The following is an 18,974-nucleotide window of genomic DNA, read 5'->3' on the forward strand; positions in this document are numbered from 1 at the left end:
ATAAATCTACTTTTTAAAAAAATTACAGAGGGCAAAATAAAGACATGGGGTTAAGATAAAATTGAAATATCATGAACAAACTTCTAAATATCTAATCATTCTTAAAAAAAAATTAAAAACATCTGTGATTAATTATAATTATGAAAATAAACAACATTCCACTATTTTTTCAGAGCCAGAGAGGTTGTTCAGCAGTAGTTTTCACTCAGATCAGCATTAAAAACCCAGCGACACTTCTTTGAACAAGGTCCTTGTTCCTACAGTGAATCCTATAGTGCAGAAGGAGGCCATTCAGCCCATCAAGTCTGCACCGACCACAATCCCACCAAGGCCCTGTCCCCATAACCCCATGCATTTACCCTAGCTAATCCCCCTGATGCTAAGGGGCAATTTAGCATGGCCTAACCTGCACATCTTTGGACTGTGGGAGGAAACCAGAGCAACTGGAGGAAACCCATGCAGACACAGGGAAAATGTGCAAACTCCACATAGACAGTGACCCAAGCCGGGAATCGAACCCGGGTCCCTGGCACTGGGAGGCAGCAGTGCTAACCACTGTGCCACCGTGCCTCCCATTCTAACAGTGACATGGGAGATGAAAAAGTTCTCATTCCATCAGTTGGTTTCATCGAGTGCTGGCCCTGGTGGTGGGTAGGCACTGAAGGGGATGGAGATCCACAGTGGACCCTGTGGCAGGTAGACAGGCCACAACTTTAGGATGTTTGTGTTAATCAGTGCTTGCGCTAAATCCTGGAATGACGGTCAGATTCAGGGGAGTAATTACTGCGAATACGAACAGTTCACCTTAAAAAAAATCCTGAAATTCTGCACGATTGAACTGGGCACTGAACTTCAAACTGACCAATGGAACCAACTGAGCTCTGACGAAGGGTAGCCTTGACTCGAGATGTTGGTTCGATTCTCCCTCCACAGATGCTGAAAGAGCTGCTGAGTTTTTCCAGCATTTTCTTTTTTGTGACAAATAAGCTGCTTTGACAAAGTGTTTTTTTCTCCTTTACTTGACTCTCTTAAAGGAGACTTCCAAAACAGCACGGTGACTCGTCGCCACAAAATACACATGATTACATTTGATTATTTGGTTCAGTTACACACATATTAAATAGATATCAGATATAGCCCTGCACATGTGATTCCTTAAATTGGACCCATATATGTTTTTTGGAAATCCACCTTATATGGGTATACCTCATTCAACCAAAATGACACCAAACTAAGCCATTTTATAATTTATAATCCCTTGTTTAAAAAAAAGGTTGAGACCCCGCTCTGAAACTTTTACCATATATGGGTATCGTTAGAGTTTAGAGAAGTTTCCTTCAATGTTACAATATTTCATTCATTGATCGGAATGGGTAATCATTGATCCGTACTGGGGCAAGACTGCTTCGGCTCAACATATTAGAATAGTCAAACATCTCCTCAATTGTAAAGAAAGCAGCAACAACCAAAAAAAAACACACACACACACACAGTGAGAGTCCAGTCATCCACTTTGCCAGTAACTCTGGCCCTGGGTTACTGCAGTTCGTGCACACTCATAATTGAGGGGTGCGGCTTTTTAGCATCTCCCAATCGTCTTCACAGGGGCAGAGAAGCAGCCAGAATATTCCAGCCCTGTGCAACTCAGATTGCTCACTGCCCTCGGATCAGATTCTAGACTTTCCAGTCCGCTCTTTTGCCCGCCCAGCCTCACTCTATAAATATTACAGCGCAGGCAGCCGTGTTGGAGGATGGCTCAGTTCACCGTTCCGGGCTTTGCCATGAAGCATTCTCCCAACCAAGCGGCCGCCAGCGATGCTCTCCCCCCGGGCTGGGAGATTAAGATCGACCCTCAGACCGGCTGGCCGTTTTTCGTCGATCACAACAGCCGGACCACAACGTGGAGTGACCCGAGAATGGAGCTTCAGAAGGTCAGTGCTGTGTGTGTGTGTGTCCCCTGGGTTCTCCCCAGGGCTTGGGTGACAGAGCCAGTGGCTGGGGGAGGGTGACAAGCCTGCTTCCCAGTAGATTTTTGAAGGGATGTTTTAGGGGGGACAAGTTCTGGAGGCGTTTTCCTGAAGCTTTATTTGAGCAAGGGGATTGCTTGGTGCACTGGCAGGGAGAGACTGCAGTGAAGTGTCATGAAAACTGATTCTCTCCAAATGCAGACCACAACCCAAGGTTAGAGGGTGTGTGGGGGGGTCAGTTTCAGTCTTTGCAACCAGGCTCCAGTTTGACAATATGTTTCCTACTGCGAATAATCATTGCTTATTTGCAAAAAGTCATTTTTTTCTGGTACATTAACCCCCCCCCCATAATTGTACACGAATTAAAATTAAAAGAATATTAACAATGTTAAAGTTAGCCAGAAGCAAGATGGCATCTCTGTATTTTCAGATATTAAATATTGTGCTTTGGATGACGCACACTGCAGTCCAATCTGATGAAACAGCGGCTGGTTAACCTTTGTAACTTTCGATCTAAGGTTTATTTAAAGCGGCCACATCTTTATTTGCAGCGTTCAGTGATTCAACCTGCCTTTTGTTTTGTGGGGTGGTGGGGAGAGAGACTGGCCCGAACGGTTCAGTTCTCGAAAAGGTATAGCAGTTTTTAAAAAAAAACTCGATTTCAAGGTCCAAGGAAGATTATGCGGATGCATCTTTTTTAGATTGCATTGAATCCGCTGAGTGTCTGGGTGGACTCAACGGAGCCTGGCAGCTGGCACTTTGTTTAGCTGGCTGAGTCAGTTGTCAGGAGAAAGTTTGAGATACATTAGGGATCTTGTGGAGCTGCACAGCTGTCAGATGTTAAAAATGGTGCTATGTTGATGGTGACATGCGGCATAACTCGCAGGCATGTAGTGAAGTTTCTACCGTGTGAAGTAAGCAACCAGAAACTGATTTCTGTTTCCAGTGCTGTACTCATGCACTTGAAGTGTCTAAATAGGCACAATGAGTTAGTGTATAAGATAAGGCTGAATTAATTACAAAACAAAACACAAGAGACAACAGGTTTTCATTTCAGACTGATTAGACAGTGACATTTAACAAGCAGGATAAATTTAATTGATATTGCTAAGAAATGAGTTCTTATACAGTTTGATAGCAAATTAAAACACACTCTCTTAGTCTTGTATAAAATATTTTATAATAAAATAATGGCGCTTAAAAACACAAGAGACAACAGATTTTTAATTTTAAACTGATCAGAAGATACACTATGACAGGACAAATTTAATTGATATTACTGGCTAAGAAATTAGTCAGGGACTAATATAGAGGGATTAGCAGAGTAAATATGTGGGATTACGGGAATAGGGCCTGGGTGGGATTGTGATCGGTGCAGACTCGATGGGCCGAATGGCCTCCTTCTGCACTGTAGGGATTCTATGAGATGAGTTAAGTTATACAGTTTGATCGTAAATTAAAAGCATACTCTCTTAGCCTTGTATAAAATATTTTAAAGTAAAATAATGGTACTGTACTTAAATAATTTTGCAATAACCTATATGCTGGAGTTCCCTCTTTTTTAAAAAAAGCAGCTACTATATTCCTCCTTGAAAAAAGCAGCTGCTATATTCCTCCTTGAAGAGTATTATACACTCTGACAAATGAGGGGATGATATACTTGTGATCACAAATGCCTTTATGACCGCAGTCAATGCATTCTAAAGGAGAGAAACATTATTCAAACTGGTTGAGTTGGACAGTATCACTTTTTGCTCTTCCTGAGGGTGGAACACATCGGTTGACTGTGATTTGCTGTGTACAGGCTCCAAGGAGCACAAACCGAGCAAGTTCTGATGGTAGGTATGCCTGAGCTTTCAAACTTTGACCTGGCTGGGAGTTATTTGTTGAACCACTGAAGCTGCTAGTTTAAAGAAAGTTTTGCTTCTAAATCACTTTAAGCAGACAGATATTATATTTTAGCTGATTTTCATGTATAAAACTAACCTGAAATCCATATTAGGAAATGAATAGCACATCATTTCATTTATCCACTTGATTCCTTTCCAAGTGTTGGATCCACATTGGAACAATCTACTCCAATCCTATTTCTTTTTCTCCCACCTACCATTTAATAATTTTCTTTATAAGTCTAATTCCTTTTAAATGTCATACTTCATTTGGATTCAGTAGTCAATTGTGGTAAAGTCACAAGTTTATATTTAAATAGGTATTTAGGTGAAACATAATTCTAAACCTCCTTTCTGGTTCTGGTAAGTAAAAAGGTACCTTTATGGTCAACAGGACTTGGATGGCAATGTGACCTACTACAGGGTATTAGAGGAAGGAATTTCTGCAGTGATTCCTCAAAGACTGAGTCACTGCTCTCAGCTTGAAGAGAGACTAAAAGGAGACATTTGCTCAGTGGAAGGGAAATTGGAATAGAATATCTGTGGATCACTCTTAAATCTAGTGGCGGGTTCAAACAACCAGCAGGGGAGTCTGGGAGCGAGGTCGTCTGCTATTATTGCTGAGAGTGATGATAGGAACCCAGCGGGATTGAATGCGAGTGTAGAATTAAAGCTTACACCAACCAGGACAGCAGCATATAAATTATACATGGGTCGAGGCAAAGGAACAGAGATTGAGCTTTAGCACAAGTTAGGAGTGTGATGGAATACTGTCCATTTGTCTGGATGAGTGCAGCTCCAACAACACTCAAGAAGCTTGAGCCTGGCTTCATCAGCACCCCCATTTACAATCTTATTCATTCACTCCCTCCACCATTGGCACACAGTGGCAGCAGTCAGTGTGTACCATATACAAGATACACTGCAGCAACTCACTGAGGCTCTTGTGTCAGCACCTTCCAAACCTGTGATCCCGAGACAACCTAGCTCCCAAACTCTCCTGCTGGTTGTTTGAATCCATCACTAGATTTATGAATGATCCCTAGAAAAGGACCATAAACTCAGTTTAAAAAGGTGGGTTTTGAGTGATGCCTTTTAAAGGTAAAGAAAGAGGCTGGGGTATTTAGGGCAGGTGCTTCAGACTGCAAGATAGATAAGGAAGTGAGTAGAGGGAAGGGCACAAACTGAAGCTTGAGGACTTGAGGGTGCAGGAGAAAATATCGAACTTGTAGAAATTGCTGGAGTAAGGTGGTGTGGGAGCTGGTGGCGATAACTCAGACTCTTTTGTCGGTTCCACCACCACTCATTTAAAACATGGCAGATCTGCAGCTCAACTCAATTTACCCATCTTTGTTCCACAATGCTTGATGCGTTTAGCCAACAAAAATCTATTGACCTCAGTCATGAACATTTCAGCGACACTATAACACTCACAAGTTCCATGTTTCCACTACCCTTTGAGTGATAAAGTGCTTCCTGATTTCATTCTTAATTGGGCTACCTTTAATTTGTTGACCTTGCCCACTTGTTGTGGATTCCCCATTAGCTGAAACAGTTTTTCTTTGTCTAACTTGACAAATCCATTAATTATTTTATGTGCCTGTAGTAGACCACTGATCAACCTTCTCAACTCAATGGAACACAGGCCAGGTTTAGGTAACCCACTTTAAACCCTTGAAAAACTGGTATGTTTGTGGCAACTCTGTGCTGTACAATAATGGAATGTTGTAAACCACATGGGGTCTGACCAACTGAACTTCTCACAGCTTGTAGCTTTATCTATTAATAACTCATCACAGTGAGGCCTTGAGGGATGTTTAGATAAGGACAGAGTTTAACTTGGTGCTGGAGACAGGCAGGCAATGTAGTTCAGTTAAAACAGGATGAACAGGTGTTAGTGTAGGACAGAATGTGACTGAGGTTTTGGCAAATTGGAAACAGAAGTACAACAAAAAATGATCAAAACAATTGCATACAACATAAAGTGTTACATGTATGTTTTAACTTATTTTTCATGGCATGTGAACGTCATTGGCTAGGCCAGCATCTGCTGCCCATCCCCAAATTGCCCTTTCTTGAACTGCTGGTATAGGTACACCCATAGTTGTGTTTGGAAGAGAGTTCCAGGTTTTTGATCCAGCGACCGTTGAAGAATGGTGGTGTAGTTCCAAATCAGGATGGTATGTGTCTTGGAGGGTAACTTACAGGTAGTGGTGTTCTCCTGTATTTTCTGCCCTTGACCTTCGATGAGATAGGGATCACAGGTTGAGAAAGTGCTGACACAAGAGCCTCAGTGAGTTGCTGCAGTGTATCTTGTATATGGTACATACTGACTGCTGCCACTGTGCGCCAATGGTGGAGGGAGTGAATGCTTAAGATGGTAAATATAGGGTGATCATCAAGCCGGGCTCAAGCTTCCTGAGTATTGTTGGAGCTGCACTCATCCAGACAAATGGAGAGTATTCCATCACTCTCCTAACTTGCACCATGCGTGAGGGACCAGATCAGAAACACTAAGATATATTATGCAGTTAACCTCGATCCCAACTTTATTTGATTTTGGCATTAGTGCGAGCATAAGGTGTTTCACTCCAGGTGTGATTCTATTGACCCACCAGGAAGTTTTTATTGGAACAAACTTTATTTAACAACACAGTTAAAATATAACAAAAAGAGTTAGCATAACTTTTACCAATTGAAATACTTACACGTGACAAGGTATAACTCTTAACAGCTATCTATCTGTTTAGTTCCAATTTAAACAATATGCCCACAGACATAAATCCTTCTTCAGAATAAGTTAGCACAAAAACATGTTGCGCACATGGATGCTAGATTTCCAGTCTTTCACCCTTCTGGACAGATGCAGAAAGACACCTGCCTTCTGACTCCCATACAGCAACCCCCCGAGAAGGATATATCCTTAAACAGCAGAACTCCAGAGAAAAGAGACCTATTTCTTGGCCGATCCCAGTCTCCAATCTCCAGAGGGAGAAAGAGCTACTTCTCTCTAAAGAACTCAAGCAGTAACTGAGCTTGTTTCTCTCTGTGAGCCTAGCCACGTCCAGTCACATAACCTTTCCTGTTCATCAACCTAATCAAGTCCCAAAAAAACAAGGGAAAACACTAAATAAACAACACTGCATTTGCCCAAATTAAAACAAACATTCCAGCAATTAAGATTAATTATGCTTCTGCAGCATCAACATGTAAGGGTTTCAGTTACAGACAAAGCAGCACCGATTCCTAGAACTGACTGCTAAAAACCCTGCACAAGGAACAGGACACAAATACATTTCTTAAAGGCACAGCATTGTCACACTTGTAGATGTGGATAAGCTTTGGGAAGTTAGGAGGTGAGTTACTCACCACAGAATACCCAGCTTCTGATCTGCTCTTGTAGCCACAGCATTTATACAGCTGGTCCAGTTAAGTTTTCGTAACCCCCAGGATATTTATGAGGGACAACTCAGCGATGGTAATGCCATTGAATATCAAGGGGGAAATGGTTAGATTCTCTCATGTCAGAGACATGTTGATTTAGTGTTTTCCCCTGTGTTTTGTTTCAGAATGGGGCTTGATTAGGTTGATTAACAGGAAAGGTTATGTGACTGGACGGGGCTCAGCTCACAGAGAGAAACAAGCTCAGTTACTGTTTGGGTTCTTTAGAGAGAAGTAGCTTTTTCTCCCTCTGGAGATTGGAGACTGGGATCGGCCAGGAAATAGGTCTCTTTTCTCTGAAGTTCTGCTGTTTAAGGATATATTCTTTTCTGGGGGCTGCTGTATGGGAGTCAGAAGACACATGTATTTCTGCATCTTTCTGCATTGCCTGACACTTGTGTGGCGTGTGTGTTACTTCAGATATTCATTCTATAAAGTATATTCTCATGATAAATAGTGTCATCAGTAAGTGCTATTTGTGCATTGAACCTCATTGTGAGCTAATGCTTAAAGCTGAACTAAGCATTGACATACTTTCAGAGGAATGAGTGAATCTTAAAGAAAGAATTTCATTAAGGACATCTGTACTCTTGACTCTTGTCATTATCATTCAATCTAGGAGCAGTGAAAATCTTTAGAGGTGTATGATGTGATGCTTCAAAAATGTTGACTTGTCTTGCCAGTTTCCAGTAACAGTATATCTAATGGCCCAGGATAAAATCTTAACTGTCACCTGTTATTTTACCAGGGTGCCATGTGAAGACAAGTATATTTCACAATGGATTTTATTGTTGTTTATCTGTGGGTACAATAATTAGTTATTGTAGATGGGCTAAATATGAACAATAAAGAACATGGTGTAACATAGCAGTATTATTTTCCCAGAGTCTGTATAGCTTAAAATACTGCAAGTTTTCTATTCAGGACAAATATTAAATTAATCCAAAAAAATCTTTCTGAGCAAAATAAAGTAATTGCTTTACTTATTAGCATGAAACACGCTGACTACATTTTCCATAAGAAGTTGTTAGATGCTTAATTCAGCATCTTATTAATAGAATCCCTACAGTGCAGAAGGAGGACATTCAGCCCATCGAGTCTGTACTGGCCACAATCCCACCTAGGCCCTATTTCCGTAACCCCACACATTTACCCCGCTAGTCCCCCTGACGATAAGGGGCAATTTAGCATGGCCGATCAACCTAACAGGCACATCTTTGGACTGTGGGAGGAAACCAGAGCACCTGGAGGAAACCCATGCAGACACTGGGAGAACATGCAAACTCCACACAGACAGTCACCCGAGGCTGGAATTGAACCCAGGTCCCTGATGCTGTGTGGCAGCACTGTTAACCACTGTGTTGCCCTGAAATCTTTCAAATGATTTTAAATTGTTTTCAAGACAGATGCAGTATAATGAGGTACAGCATTAAAATGTGTGGGAAGTATTGATTTTAAAAGGGAAATATTGAATAAAAGTCATGGAAAATGGGATGGATTTGTGAAATAATTCACAGACATTTTTATTTTATCTTTGTCACGGTTTAATTGTTCACTATTTGTTTGTGGAAGGGTGGTTATTTACTGGTACTTTTGTATTGGTATTGCATTCCTGTCTGGTCTCAGCTATGATTAAACTGCAGCTCAAATTTCTGAATCATTATTTTCAATTTCCAGGAAAGAGCAACTTTTTCCAATGGTCCATATCCATCAGGATATCACCAATCATCACAAGATATGCCAAAACAGCGACATGGAAAGGAATTTGGTTCCACAGGCCCTCAGCTTCGTCCAGGCTACATTCCCATCCCAGTAGTCCATGAAGTGGTCCCTGACCATTATCAGCAAAAATTACACCATTCACCTCAGCAGCCTGACCTGCAGAGACTTAAAACTGAAGTCCGGGCACACTCCCCAGTGCGGGCACAGTCTCCATCCAGGCTCCCAGCTCGCGCTGAGTCACCAGCAGGGTCTCCATTCGAACAGGCAGATAAACAAAGTGGACAAGCATCAACAGCTGCGACTAGCCAGGCTCCTGGCTTGCAAGGGTCAGAGGTAATTTGTCTATTTTTCTCAAGTTTCCTTTTTCACGATGAAGCTACTGTCATGTACTAGATCTGAATGGCCAGACTTAGTCAGAGTCCTGTGATAAAGGGAAGAGACTGATAAATCAGGCTGCAAGAATCTAAAACCACTAAACAAAGATAACATTTATGCACAATTTACAGAAGCTTTGCTTAATCTGGTCTTAAACCCAAGGCAAAGGTAATTTTTGATGTAACATTTCTTGTGTTTTGTGGGAAATTACAAAGAAATCTCATGTTTTCCTTCCAAAAGGCTAATTGTGGATTTATTTTTAGACTGTCATGTTTTAAAGACTAAAAATAGCCAACCCATGATGTGATACTCTTGTCTTACTGCTGTTTGCTCCAGGTCACACCATGTTCCGTTCGGAGTTTTACATTCTTCTTCTGCATTTTAGTGGCCATGTTTTAAATTGAAACAGCACACCTCCTGTAAAGGCAGTTAAATAAATGAAAAAAATGGAGCAAGTGTTTTTTTTCAGATCAACCTATGTTTTCATCTGTGCGATTGACATTATTCTTTGGTTGGGTGATTGGAATGATTACATTGACAAAGCAAACCAAAAAGGCTGGAATCTTAAATAATAGTGCCAATCTTCCTTTATTTCAGAATTCACAGTTCCAAACCAGCCCCCAAACATTGTTGTCTCAGCAACATGGCCGGCCAAGCTTGGGAAGTTCCCAGTTACCTTCAGGTTATATCTCTATACCTGTGATCCATGAAGGAAAAGGAGTAAAGCCAACTCAGCCGGTGTATCACCCTGCCCACCAGACACAACAGCCCAGTCAGCAAACACTGCACCCTGTCCAACAGGCACAGTACCCAACTCAACAAATACATCACCCAGTGCAACAGGCAGAGTACCCCATCCAACATGCATCTCATCCAGCGCAACAGGCTCAGTACCCAACCCAACAAGCGTACCATTCTGGTCCACATGTACAGTATCCTTCGCAGCCAACCGAGTGCACTTTCCAGCAGCAGCCAGTTGCCTACAAGGTTTCTCCTGAAGACTGGGGAACAAACAGAGCTGGGGCACAGTCACCACTAAGAATGGCTCAGAAGGGAGCATCGAGTCGCGACAACTCTCCAGCCCGTGTGACTTCACATGCTCGGCCACAGTCACCCATGTGGACCAGCGTGGACAGACCACAAGTAAGTTGGAGTGTTTTTGATAAGTACAAAATTGTTTGATCGTAGAGCAATAATAATAATGCACCTGAACATATTTAAAACAAAGCCCTTATTTAAAAACACTTGAAGTTGAACTCACAGGAGAAGATTGAACAAGTCATTGGCTGTTTTACAAACTGGGGAAATGGCGGTTGTCTGTGCTCTGTTAGGCTGCTACAATCTCACCAAAAAAAAAGACGCATGGTGGAATGAATGCTTTAAATTTAGGATGACTGCATTGATTGGATCTCATTGTGCTTACAGTAAGCACCCTGATCATCAGTAAAGATTGTTGCAACTCAGTTAGTTCCTGACATGGTGCACTGAAACATGAGTAAAACTATAACTTTCCGTTACAGTTGTAACAGCATTCCATCATAGATTTTAATTATTGGCAGCAAAGAACGAAAATAAATTTCTGCACTGATGGAGTGTCACGTCACTTTGAAACTTTGCAAGACATTTTCCACCACAGGGTACTTGTAAAGCACAATGACTTCTTGCATAAAGGAAACGGCGCTTAGAGTTTCTCTCAGCCGTCTTCTCTGTTTGGAGGCTTGTTACAAGAAACAGAGAATAGCTATAAGTGAAAAACTTTCAGGGTGCAAAGGGGCTCCAAACGGGATATAGTTAAATGGAGAAGCTCAAATGAGAGTCAGTACTGGGCCCTTTTCTGTTCTTAATCAAAACCTTCAAAAATGGAAGCTGTGGTAGCAATCAGTCATGTGCGTGTCATGTGCGTGTCATGTGCGTGTGTGTGTGCATGTTTCATGGAAGTTGTATAGTGGATTAAACAACAACATTATATGGGCATTTGATAATACGTCTGTGAGTAAGTGCATCAGATCATCTGTCACTTTCCTCCTCTGATGTTGCAGAGGTAAAATCACAGTTTCTGTGTCATAGGGACATAGGTTTAATTCCCAGCCTGTGACTAGGATGGGATTTTGCGACCTCGTTCAGGCAAGATCATAAAATCCTGCCCGAGGCCAACGGAGATTTCCGTTCTGTGAGCATCGCCCGCCCCGCGAGGGGGTAAAATTCTGGCCAATATCAGCTGCACAGCAGTAGGAACTCTGCAGATCAACAGCGACCTTGTTGCTGCAAAAGGTATATAAGATATGAATCAGATGCATTGCATGTTGCTGAATAATGTTCATTGGAATGATATTATTGCACCAAGAGTAAAAATGCAGAGGTGAACAACAAAATCATTCACAATTAAGTTTCAGGGATCCCAAGTTATCAGGAAAGGTTTTTTTAAAAAACAGCATTTTCAAGAAAGAAAAAATGCTTCTGGAGATCTGGATGAAGTCTTGACAATTAAAAATAAGATTGACAATCTTGATTCAGGCAAATTTTTCAAGATGGCCAAGACTCCAATATCAGGGATCACAGGTTAAAAATTAAGAAGCGAGAAGTAAGCACGGGAAGACAGCCAAATTTATTTTGTGTAAAGTGAGAGGCACTTGAGGAATAAATCAGCAGGAAAGGCTATTGATGCTTTTGGGAATGATTCCAAGACTGGGTTGAGGAGAACAGTGAGAGGACAGGTAGGGCTGAATGGATTAGTTGTGTTCAGTCACCTTTAATTATAGGAAGTTGGGACAACTGCACAGAAAACTTCAGAAATTGTGGAGATATTTTATACAATGCATTTGAAAGGAGTAAGTTAATTGGCAAACAGTATGGTCTGACTTCATGGAATCATAGAATCCCTACAGTGCAGAAGAAGGCCATTTGGCCCATCGAGCCTGCACCGACCACAATCCCACCCAGGCCCAATCCCCATAACCCCAAGCATTTACCCTAACCAGTCTCCCTGACACGAAGGGGCAATTTAGCATGGCCAATCAACATAACCCACACATCTTTGGACTGTGGGGGGGGAAACCGGAGCACCCGGAGGAAACCCACACAGACACGAGGAGAACGTGCAAACTCCACACAGACAGTGACCCAAGCCAAGAATCGAACCCGGGTCCCTGGCGCTGTGGGGCAGCAGGGCTAACCACTGTGCCACCCTTCTGCAGCTATGAAGCTCAGAAATCCAAAAATAAAAAGGCATAAGTCACAAATAGTTTACAGGTGATCAGATTTCCCAAAATTAGTCATGCATGCCACCTGAAATATAAATGTAGCAATGAAAGCATAAAAGTACTGCATATGTTGAACTAATTACCCAAATTCCCCTTCCCCACCTACTATAGGTTGCTCAACAACGAACACAGCAGCAAGAGGCACCCAGAATGCAACAGGAGAGCAAAGCTTTTGTGTCGGAGCACCCTGCAGCCTATATCCCAGTTCAAGTCACAAGACAACAACAACAACCACATAAACCTTCGCCTAAAATTGAGAGGAAAACTCCATCCCCTGCAAAGAGCACCACCCAGCAAGAAGAGGGTGTTGTCCCTGAAAAAAAGCCTGTAACCAGTGACGAAGCTCAGGCACACCCTGGACTGGTAAAAGTAGAGAAAATCCTTCAAAAGGTCTCCAGGCTCGAGGAAGATGTAAACTTGTATGAAGGCACGGGAACTGATAAACACTATCTGATAATTGAAGAGCTGCTGACCAAGGAGCTGCTGGCCCTTGACTCAGTGGACCCTGAGGGCCGGGATGATGTGCGACGGGCCAGAAGAGACGGTGTTAAGAAGGTTCAGAACCTTCTAGAACAGTTGGAACAGAAAGCCAGCACGGGCCCAGACGCCAAAAGCTTTCCTGAACCTCAGCCAGGAACAACTGAAAAATCAGCCCAAATGGATTATACAGAAGGTGACAAAAAGTGCACCAAAACCAATACACCAGAATCAAAAATGGAAACTGACCAAAGTGAAGCGAACCCAAGAAATGAACCTGGTGGTGCTGGCAACATTAAAGACATTTCTCATACTAATGAACATTAGTCCATTAATATCAGAAGTGCATCCACCAGTCATTTTATAAATTGCATTAAGATGTTTTATGAATGCATGCCATCAAGAGGCTTTTTTTGTAGTTTTGTGTTCCAGTATTATTTATCTGCCGTCTTGGAGAAAAAATCATGAACAATGGATATCGGTTGAGCCATGCAAGTCTTTAATTATTTGTAATCAACTTTGAAAAAAAAACACATTCACCTTGCTGAAGAACGGCTAAACACATGTTAAGCACGTCTCCCTGTGCTTTGCATTGTTTTCTATTTGTTATCTCCTTTACAATGAATCTAGTCAAAAGTACGAACTTGTGCCACATGATGGTGAGTTAGAATGCCATATAAGTTACCAGAGTACCTATTTAAGTTATAAACATTAAATGATGCCTGTGAAGTAAATGTCAGTTTAGTCACTGTTGGGCACTTTATGAACAAATATATTAAAACATGTAAGATACTGATGGAATAGAGTAATATAGATAAAGGTTTCTATATGCTGCAGAGGAAGCAATAGATTCAGATTGCATTTGCATTTTGTGCAGTATGTCCTGTAAGCGGCAAGAAATCCGAGTTAATTTGAAGCTTACATATGTTGCTTCCAAAGAGTAAGTTTGCTTATGAAAAGAATTGGATTTTAAAATGCAGGGAATCTCGATTTAATTTTCAAAGACTTTTAAAATATATCGCGTTCCAATCTTTCCTTCAAACTGCAGTCCAGTTGCAGATGTTTATTGATGCTTTTGGGCAGAAGTTCAGTCTATCTGATCATCCATTTTGTTTGCAAATGGCATTGACTGCCACTCTGGATCCGATTCCCGCCTGTAGTGTTGGCAGTGACAATGCAGAGTACAGGTCAGTGACATTTGTTTTAGTCAAATGTCAGCCAGAATTTAATGTCACCAACAAACTTTCAGAGTTCTGTGTTAAGTACGGTCTTTTGTAATGGGAATTGTTTAATAGCTGCATTTGAAGCTAGAATATATGCTTCTAGGGCACTGGAGTGTCACGATTACATTGCATTATAAGTGCCATTGGTTCAAGGGTATGAGAAGATGGATCACAATGTTTTCTCCAGCAATTACATAAATTTAGGTAATTTGAAAGACGTATTACACTAATATTTACTTTTCTATATGCTGACTTCAGAGTAAGAACTATCATAACTTTACACATTATTCCCAGTCCTTATATGCATCTGCATTTTAAGGAAGTTGGCAAAAAGATAAGAGTATTCAACATATTTTGAAACAATTATTGCCTGAACCAATATAACCAAAGACAGAAATTTAGGGTTTGTTTTAAATCATGAATTCGCACACTTTTTTCTTCCCCATCTTTGGGGAATAGTGGGGAGGTGGTGGAAGCAGTTCTGAGCTGATTATCCGCCTGTTGAACTGCGTCATGAACAGTTACCTCCTATGCCAACAAACTCCTGACATTGATCAGGAGTTTGTTGGCAGAGATCGGGCTGCTATCCCTGAGCCACAAAACCTCCCAGAAATCAAGTAATAAAATGGGAAATAAATCACCGGCTAATGAAAGTGCAGCTGGAATATTGTGGAGCTTTTTTTTTTGAAGAGAATTCGGGCAGAAGATTAGTTAAAATGGAGCAGGGGACTTGACCCATTCTCTTCCCACCTCAATCTGGCTGATCATAATTTAAATTGCAGGTAACAAAGATTTGCTTCCAAAGTTGACAAGGTACTCTATAAATATGCAGATCTGGTTTGGAACCTAATTTGCAAATTTAATTGAGGCATGGATAGGGGGAAAGTCATGACTAGATCAGCCAAGGCCAGAAGAGGCCCAGTAATTTAAGTTACTTATTTTCTTCTTGTTTTCATGTGAGCCAGGATGTTGGTCCGATAGTAACAAGAGAAACAACTTTAGAAAGTTCAGAGATTTGAGGAAAATGTCAACTTATTTGAAGGAACTCTGGGCCCTGAAAGGAAACTTTCGGCCTCCCCTGCTCATTCCCACCCCTCCTCCAATATGTCCCCTTAACCTCTGATCTCTGGCCATTGCCTCTGACTGGCACGATTATAACAGTCGGGCAGTTGTTTCTCACTAAATTCTGGGCCGTTTTGGTCGGGAAGTTGACAAGCAGAATGCAAACAAGGCCCATGATCAGCCAAGGTTGCCTGCTGCACTCCCAGTCTAACTGGCTATACACTTTTGCTGCTTTCCGAATGGATGGGGATGGGGGAATGTAGAGGCCTTTCCCTCAGGTTACGAGACCCCTTTTAATTTGATCACACTTGGAAGATAGGAACAAATATTTCCAGCTGTTATAGAGAGATGCATGGTTAATAAGTGCACAACCATTTAAAAAGTAATATGTATTACTATTGAATTACAATGTCTTGACAGGAATTGTTTTACACACATATTTATTCTCAACCGCATGATGCAATGTCATGAATCACATTAGAATGCACAATCATGCTATTTGCAGGTGCTGCAATTGTAATGCATTTGGCAGATGACTCCTCTCCCATCCCAGACAGAAAGGTCTAGCCAAAAATCTCTAAATGGAGACAGTGCCTTTTTTTAAAAAAAGAAACCAACTCTGTTTTTGCAACGTGCAGCACAGTAATTTTTCCATTTATTTTTCATGCTCGGGCTGGAATGATACCGAAAAATAGAACCACGTGTTAATTGTATTAAATTAAGGTTAAGTATATGCAGGCGGAGGGCATTGATTGGATGGTTGCCTGAGCACGGATACAGGTGGAGAGGATTGATTAGATGATTACTTGAGCACATGAAGAGACACTTATTGACACTGATAGATGAGTAGAGTTAGGAACTATTAACTTCTAATGTTCTACTCTTGTGAATAAATTTAAAATTGTGTAAAGGCTGGCTTCTGGTCTCTGACTTTACCAACTGGTTGTAAGGAGTTTATCACCACATGTACATTCACACAACTATTTTGACGGCACTGCAAAAGCTTAAACCTTCCATAGTCACAACTCATAGCAAGTGTGCAGTTAAAGAAAAAGCGCTATTTCTAAATTAGTCTTTGTCACAATTTATTCTTTGTAATCTGGTTTAATGCTTTATCTTAACTATCAGGAACTATGTCAACATAGTGCAGTTGCACAGATGATTATGTTTAAAATTGTTTCCCCCATGCCCAATTAACAGAAGTCCTACCATTTCATTTGAAATAATTCATCATAATCTGAAGCGAAAACAGCAAATGCTGGAAATACCCAGCAGGTCAGGCGGTACCTGTGGAGGAGAGTTAATGATTTGAGCTGATGATCTTTCATCGGAACTGAAAACATAATGTGGGGGCGGTTACAAAACCGAGGAGATGTCTGTGACAGGAGGGAAGCAGGTAGGAAACAATGAATGACTAAAAGTATGATGGTGCAAGGCAAAAGGGGATCATCATGGGACAGGAAAAGAAACAAAAGGTGGGTCAGAAGGAGTTGCAAATATGAATAGCAGAATCATTATCAATAACTACCATCTGAAAAAATGAGGACAGTGATTATGATCTGAAATTGTTGGACTCAGGGTTGAGCCTAGAAAACTGTAAAATGCTGTTCAAAGAACAATACAGCACAGGAACAGGCCCTTCGGCCCTCCAAGCCCGCGCTGCTCCCTGGTCCGAACTAGACCATTCTTTTGTATCCCTCCATTCCCACTCCGTTCATGTGGCTATCTAGATAAGTCTTAAACGTTCCCAGTGTGTCCGCCTCCACCACCTTGTCCGGCAGCGTCAGTTGAGCTTCAGTTGAGTTTCATTGAAACAATGTATGAGGCCAAGAATAGAGAGGTCAGCTCTTCAGCATAATCTGAAATGCTTTGAGCTGCTTAGAAAATGTGATAATGGACATCCTGTACAAATGCCATTGAGAGAAAGGAGCACCAGGCATATCCACAATATTCAATATACTATCTTCTGTCTTAATTTGGAATGATTTCTCTTGGCCCTGGTGGGATCATTTAACATGAGTACACTAATAATTTAGATTTCCTTGTGTACAGAATAGAAAATGAAGGCAGAGATTAAACATAAATTTCAAATACTGGAAATACACATAGAATTGTCATAAAGATGGGTTAACATTTTAGGTAGTCTTCTGATGAACTGAAGTACCAGAAACTTTGAACCCAGGCGATGATTAATCTGCTGTGTATTTTGAGAAAAATGAAGGCATCACAATAATATGTAAAATATTTGTACCCTCAGCATGAAACATTGGCAATACCCAAATAATAATAGTGCTTGATTGAATATCATCATGATTTTAGATTAAGCAATTTGTGCTTGTACTCACTGGAGTTCAGAAGGATGAGAGGGGATCTGATCGAGGTATATACATTTTTTAAAAAAGGATTGATAAAGTAAATGTTGATCAAGTGTTTTCTCTTATGGGTCAATCTCAAACAAGAGGTCACATGTTTAGGTTGTGAGGCGGTAGATTTTAAACTGAGATGAGGAAAAACTACTTCTCGCAGAGGGTGGTGAATTTGTGCCTCAAAGCGTGGTGGAATCTGAACCGTTTCAAGAGGACGATAGACCTATTTCTAATCAAAAAAGGAAAAGAGGGATATCGGGATCAGGTGGGGAGGTGGATTTGAGACCAGGGACAGATCAGCCATGATCTGATTGAATGGCAGAGCAGACTTGAAGGGCTGAATTTGCCTACTTCTGCTCCTAATTCTGATGTTCCTATGTATTCTGAGAGCAAAAGAACAAGCTTCATTTAAATACCACTTTTCGTCTCCTACAGATGACGTAAGTTACCTCATGGACAAGTTAGTACATTTGAAGAGTAGCCATTACAGTAGCTTGTGCACAGCAAGGCCCCACACCCAGCAAGCAGGCAAATGGCCAGAATTTAGTGGTGAACAGATAAGCCTTGACCAGAACACTGGGAGAGCTCCCTTCCTCTTATCTGAATACTGCTTTGGTCTCTTTCATGCCCACTTGAATAAGCAGCAATATGGCCTTGGTTTAATAACTCATTTGAAAGAGGCCATCTTCAGATGCACAGCAGTCCCTCGGTATTATGCTGATACATTTGACAAGGCTGTTTATAAATATTAATGCCAGATTGATTTGTCATTTTTTATTCTGATGTTTAATCTGACCTTCCAGTTTATATAATGTTTTTAAATTGTTTTAGACTTCACTGCAAGCTCCAGGCCAAGGTTAGTTCTTAATATTTCAATGAATAAAGTTGTTGCAGTAATGAGATTGCAGATATGCCTCTCTTGCCATAATGTTAAAAATAACCAAGGACTCGACAGTCTGATTTATAATATGCTTGTCGAATAATTTTACATGCACACGACTATCTTCCTTATGCTGACTGTATGCAAAGACCAGCATATATTTTCATTTCTGTGCAGAATGCTATCTCTTCGAAAACAAATCCATAGCACATATATAAACCAGTGACCTGTTCTTTTGGAATGAGTTTCAAGTTACCCGAGCAAAAATGTATACTAGTCTGTTTGATTTAAATTTCCTGAGCATTCTCAAAT

General features: G+C 41.1%; 1 protein-coding gene across 1 annotated transcript; it reads left to right on the plus strand.

Moving 5' to 3' along the window:
• The first annotated feature begins 1,497 nt into the window (after nt 1-1,497).
• Nucleotides 1,498-16,326, plus strand: bag3 (BCL2 associated athanogene 3). Its single transcript, XM_078223320.1, has 4 exons — nt 1,498-1,931; nt 8,975-9,352; nt 9,992-10,537; nt 12,766-16,326. Exons 1-4 carry the CDS (start codon nt 1,752-1,754, stop codon nt 13,456-13,458), a joined length of 1,797 nt encoding a protein of 598 aa, XP_078079446.1. The 5' UTR covers nt 1,498-1,751; the 3' UTR covers nt 13,459-16,326.
• The last annotated feature ends 2,648 nt before the right edge of the window (nt 16,327-18,974 follow it).

Source organism: Mustelus asterias, chromosome 11, assembly GCF_964213995.1.
Source record: "Mustelus asterias chromosome 11, sMusAst1.hap1.1, whole genome shotgun sequence".
Lineage (NCBI taxonomy): Eukaryota > Metazoa > Chordata > Chondrichthyes > Carcharhiniformes > Triakidae > Mustelus > Mustelus asterias.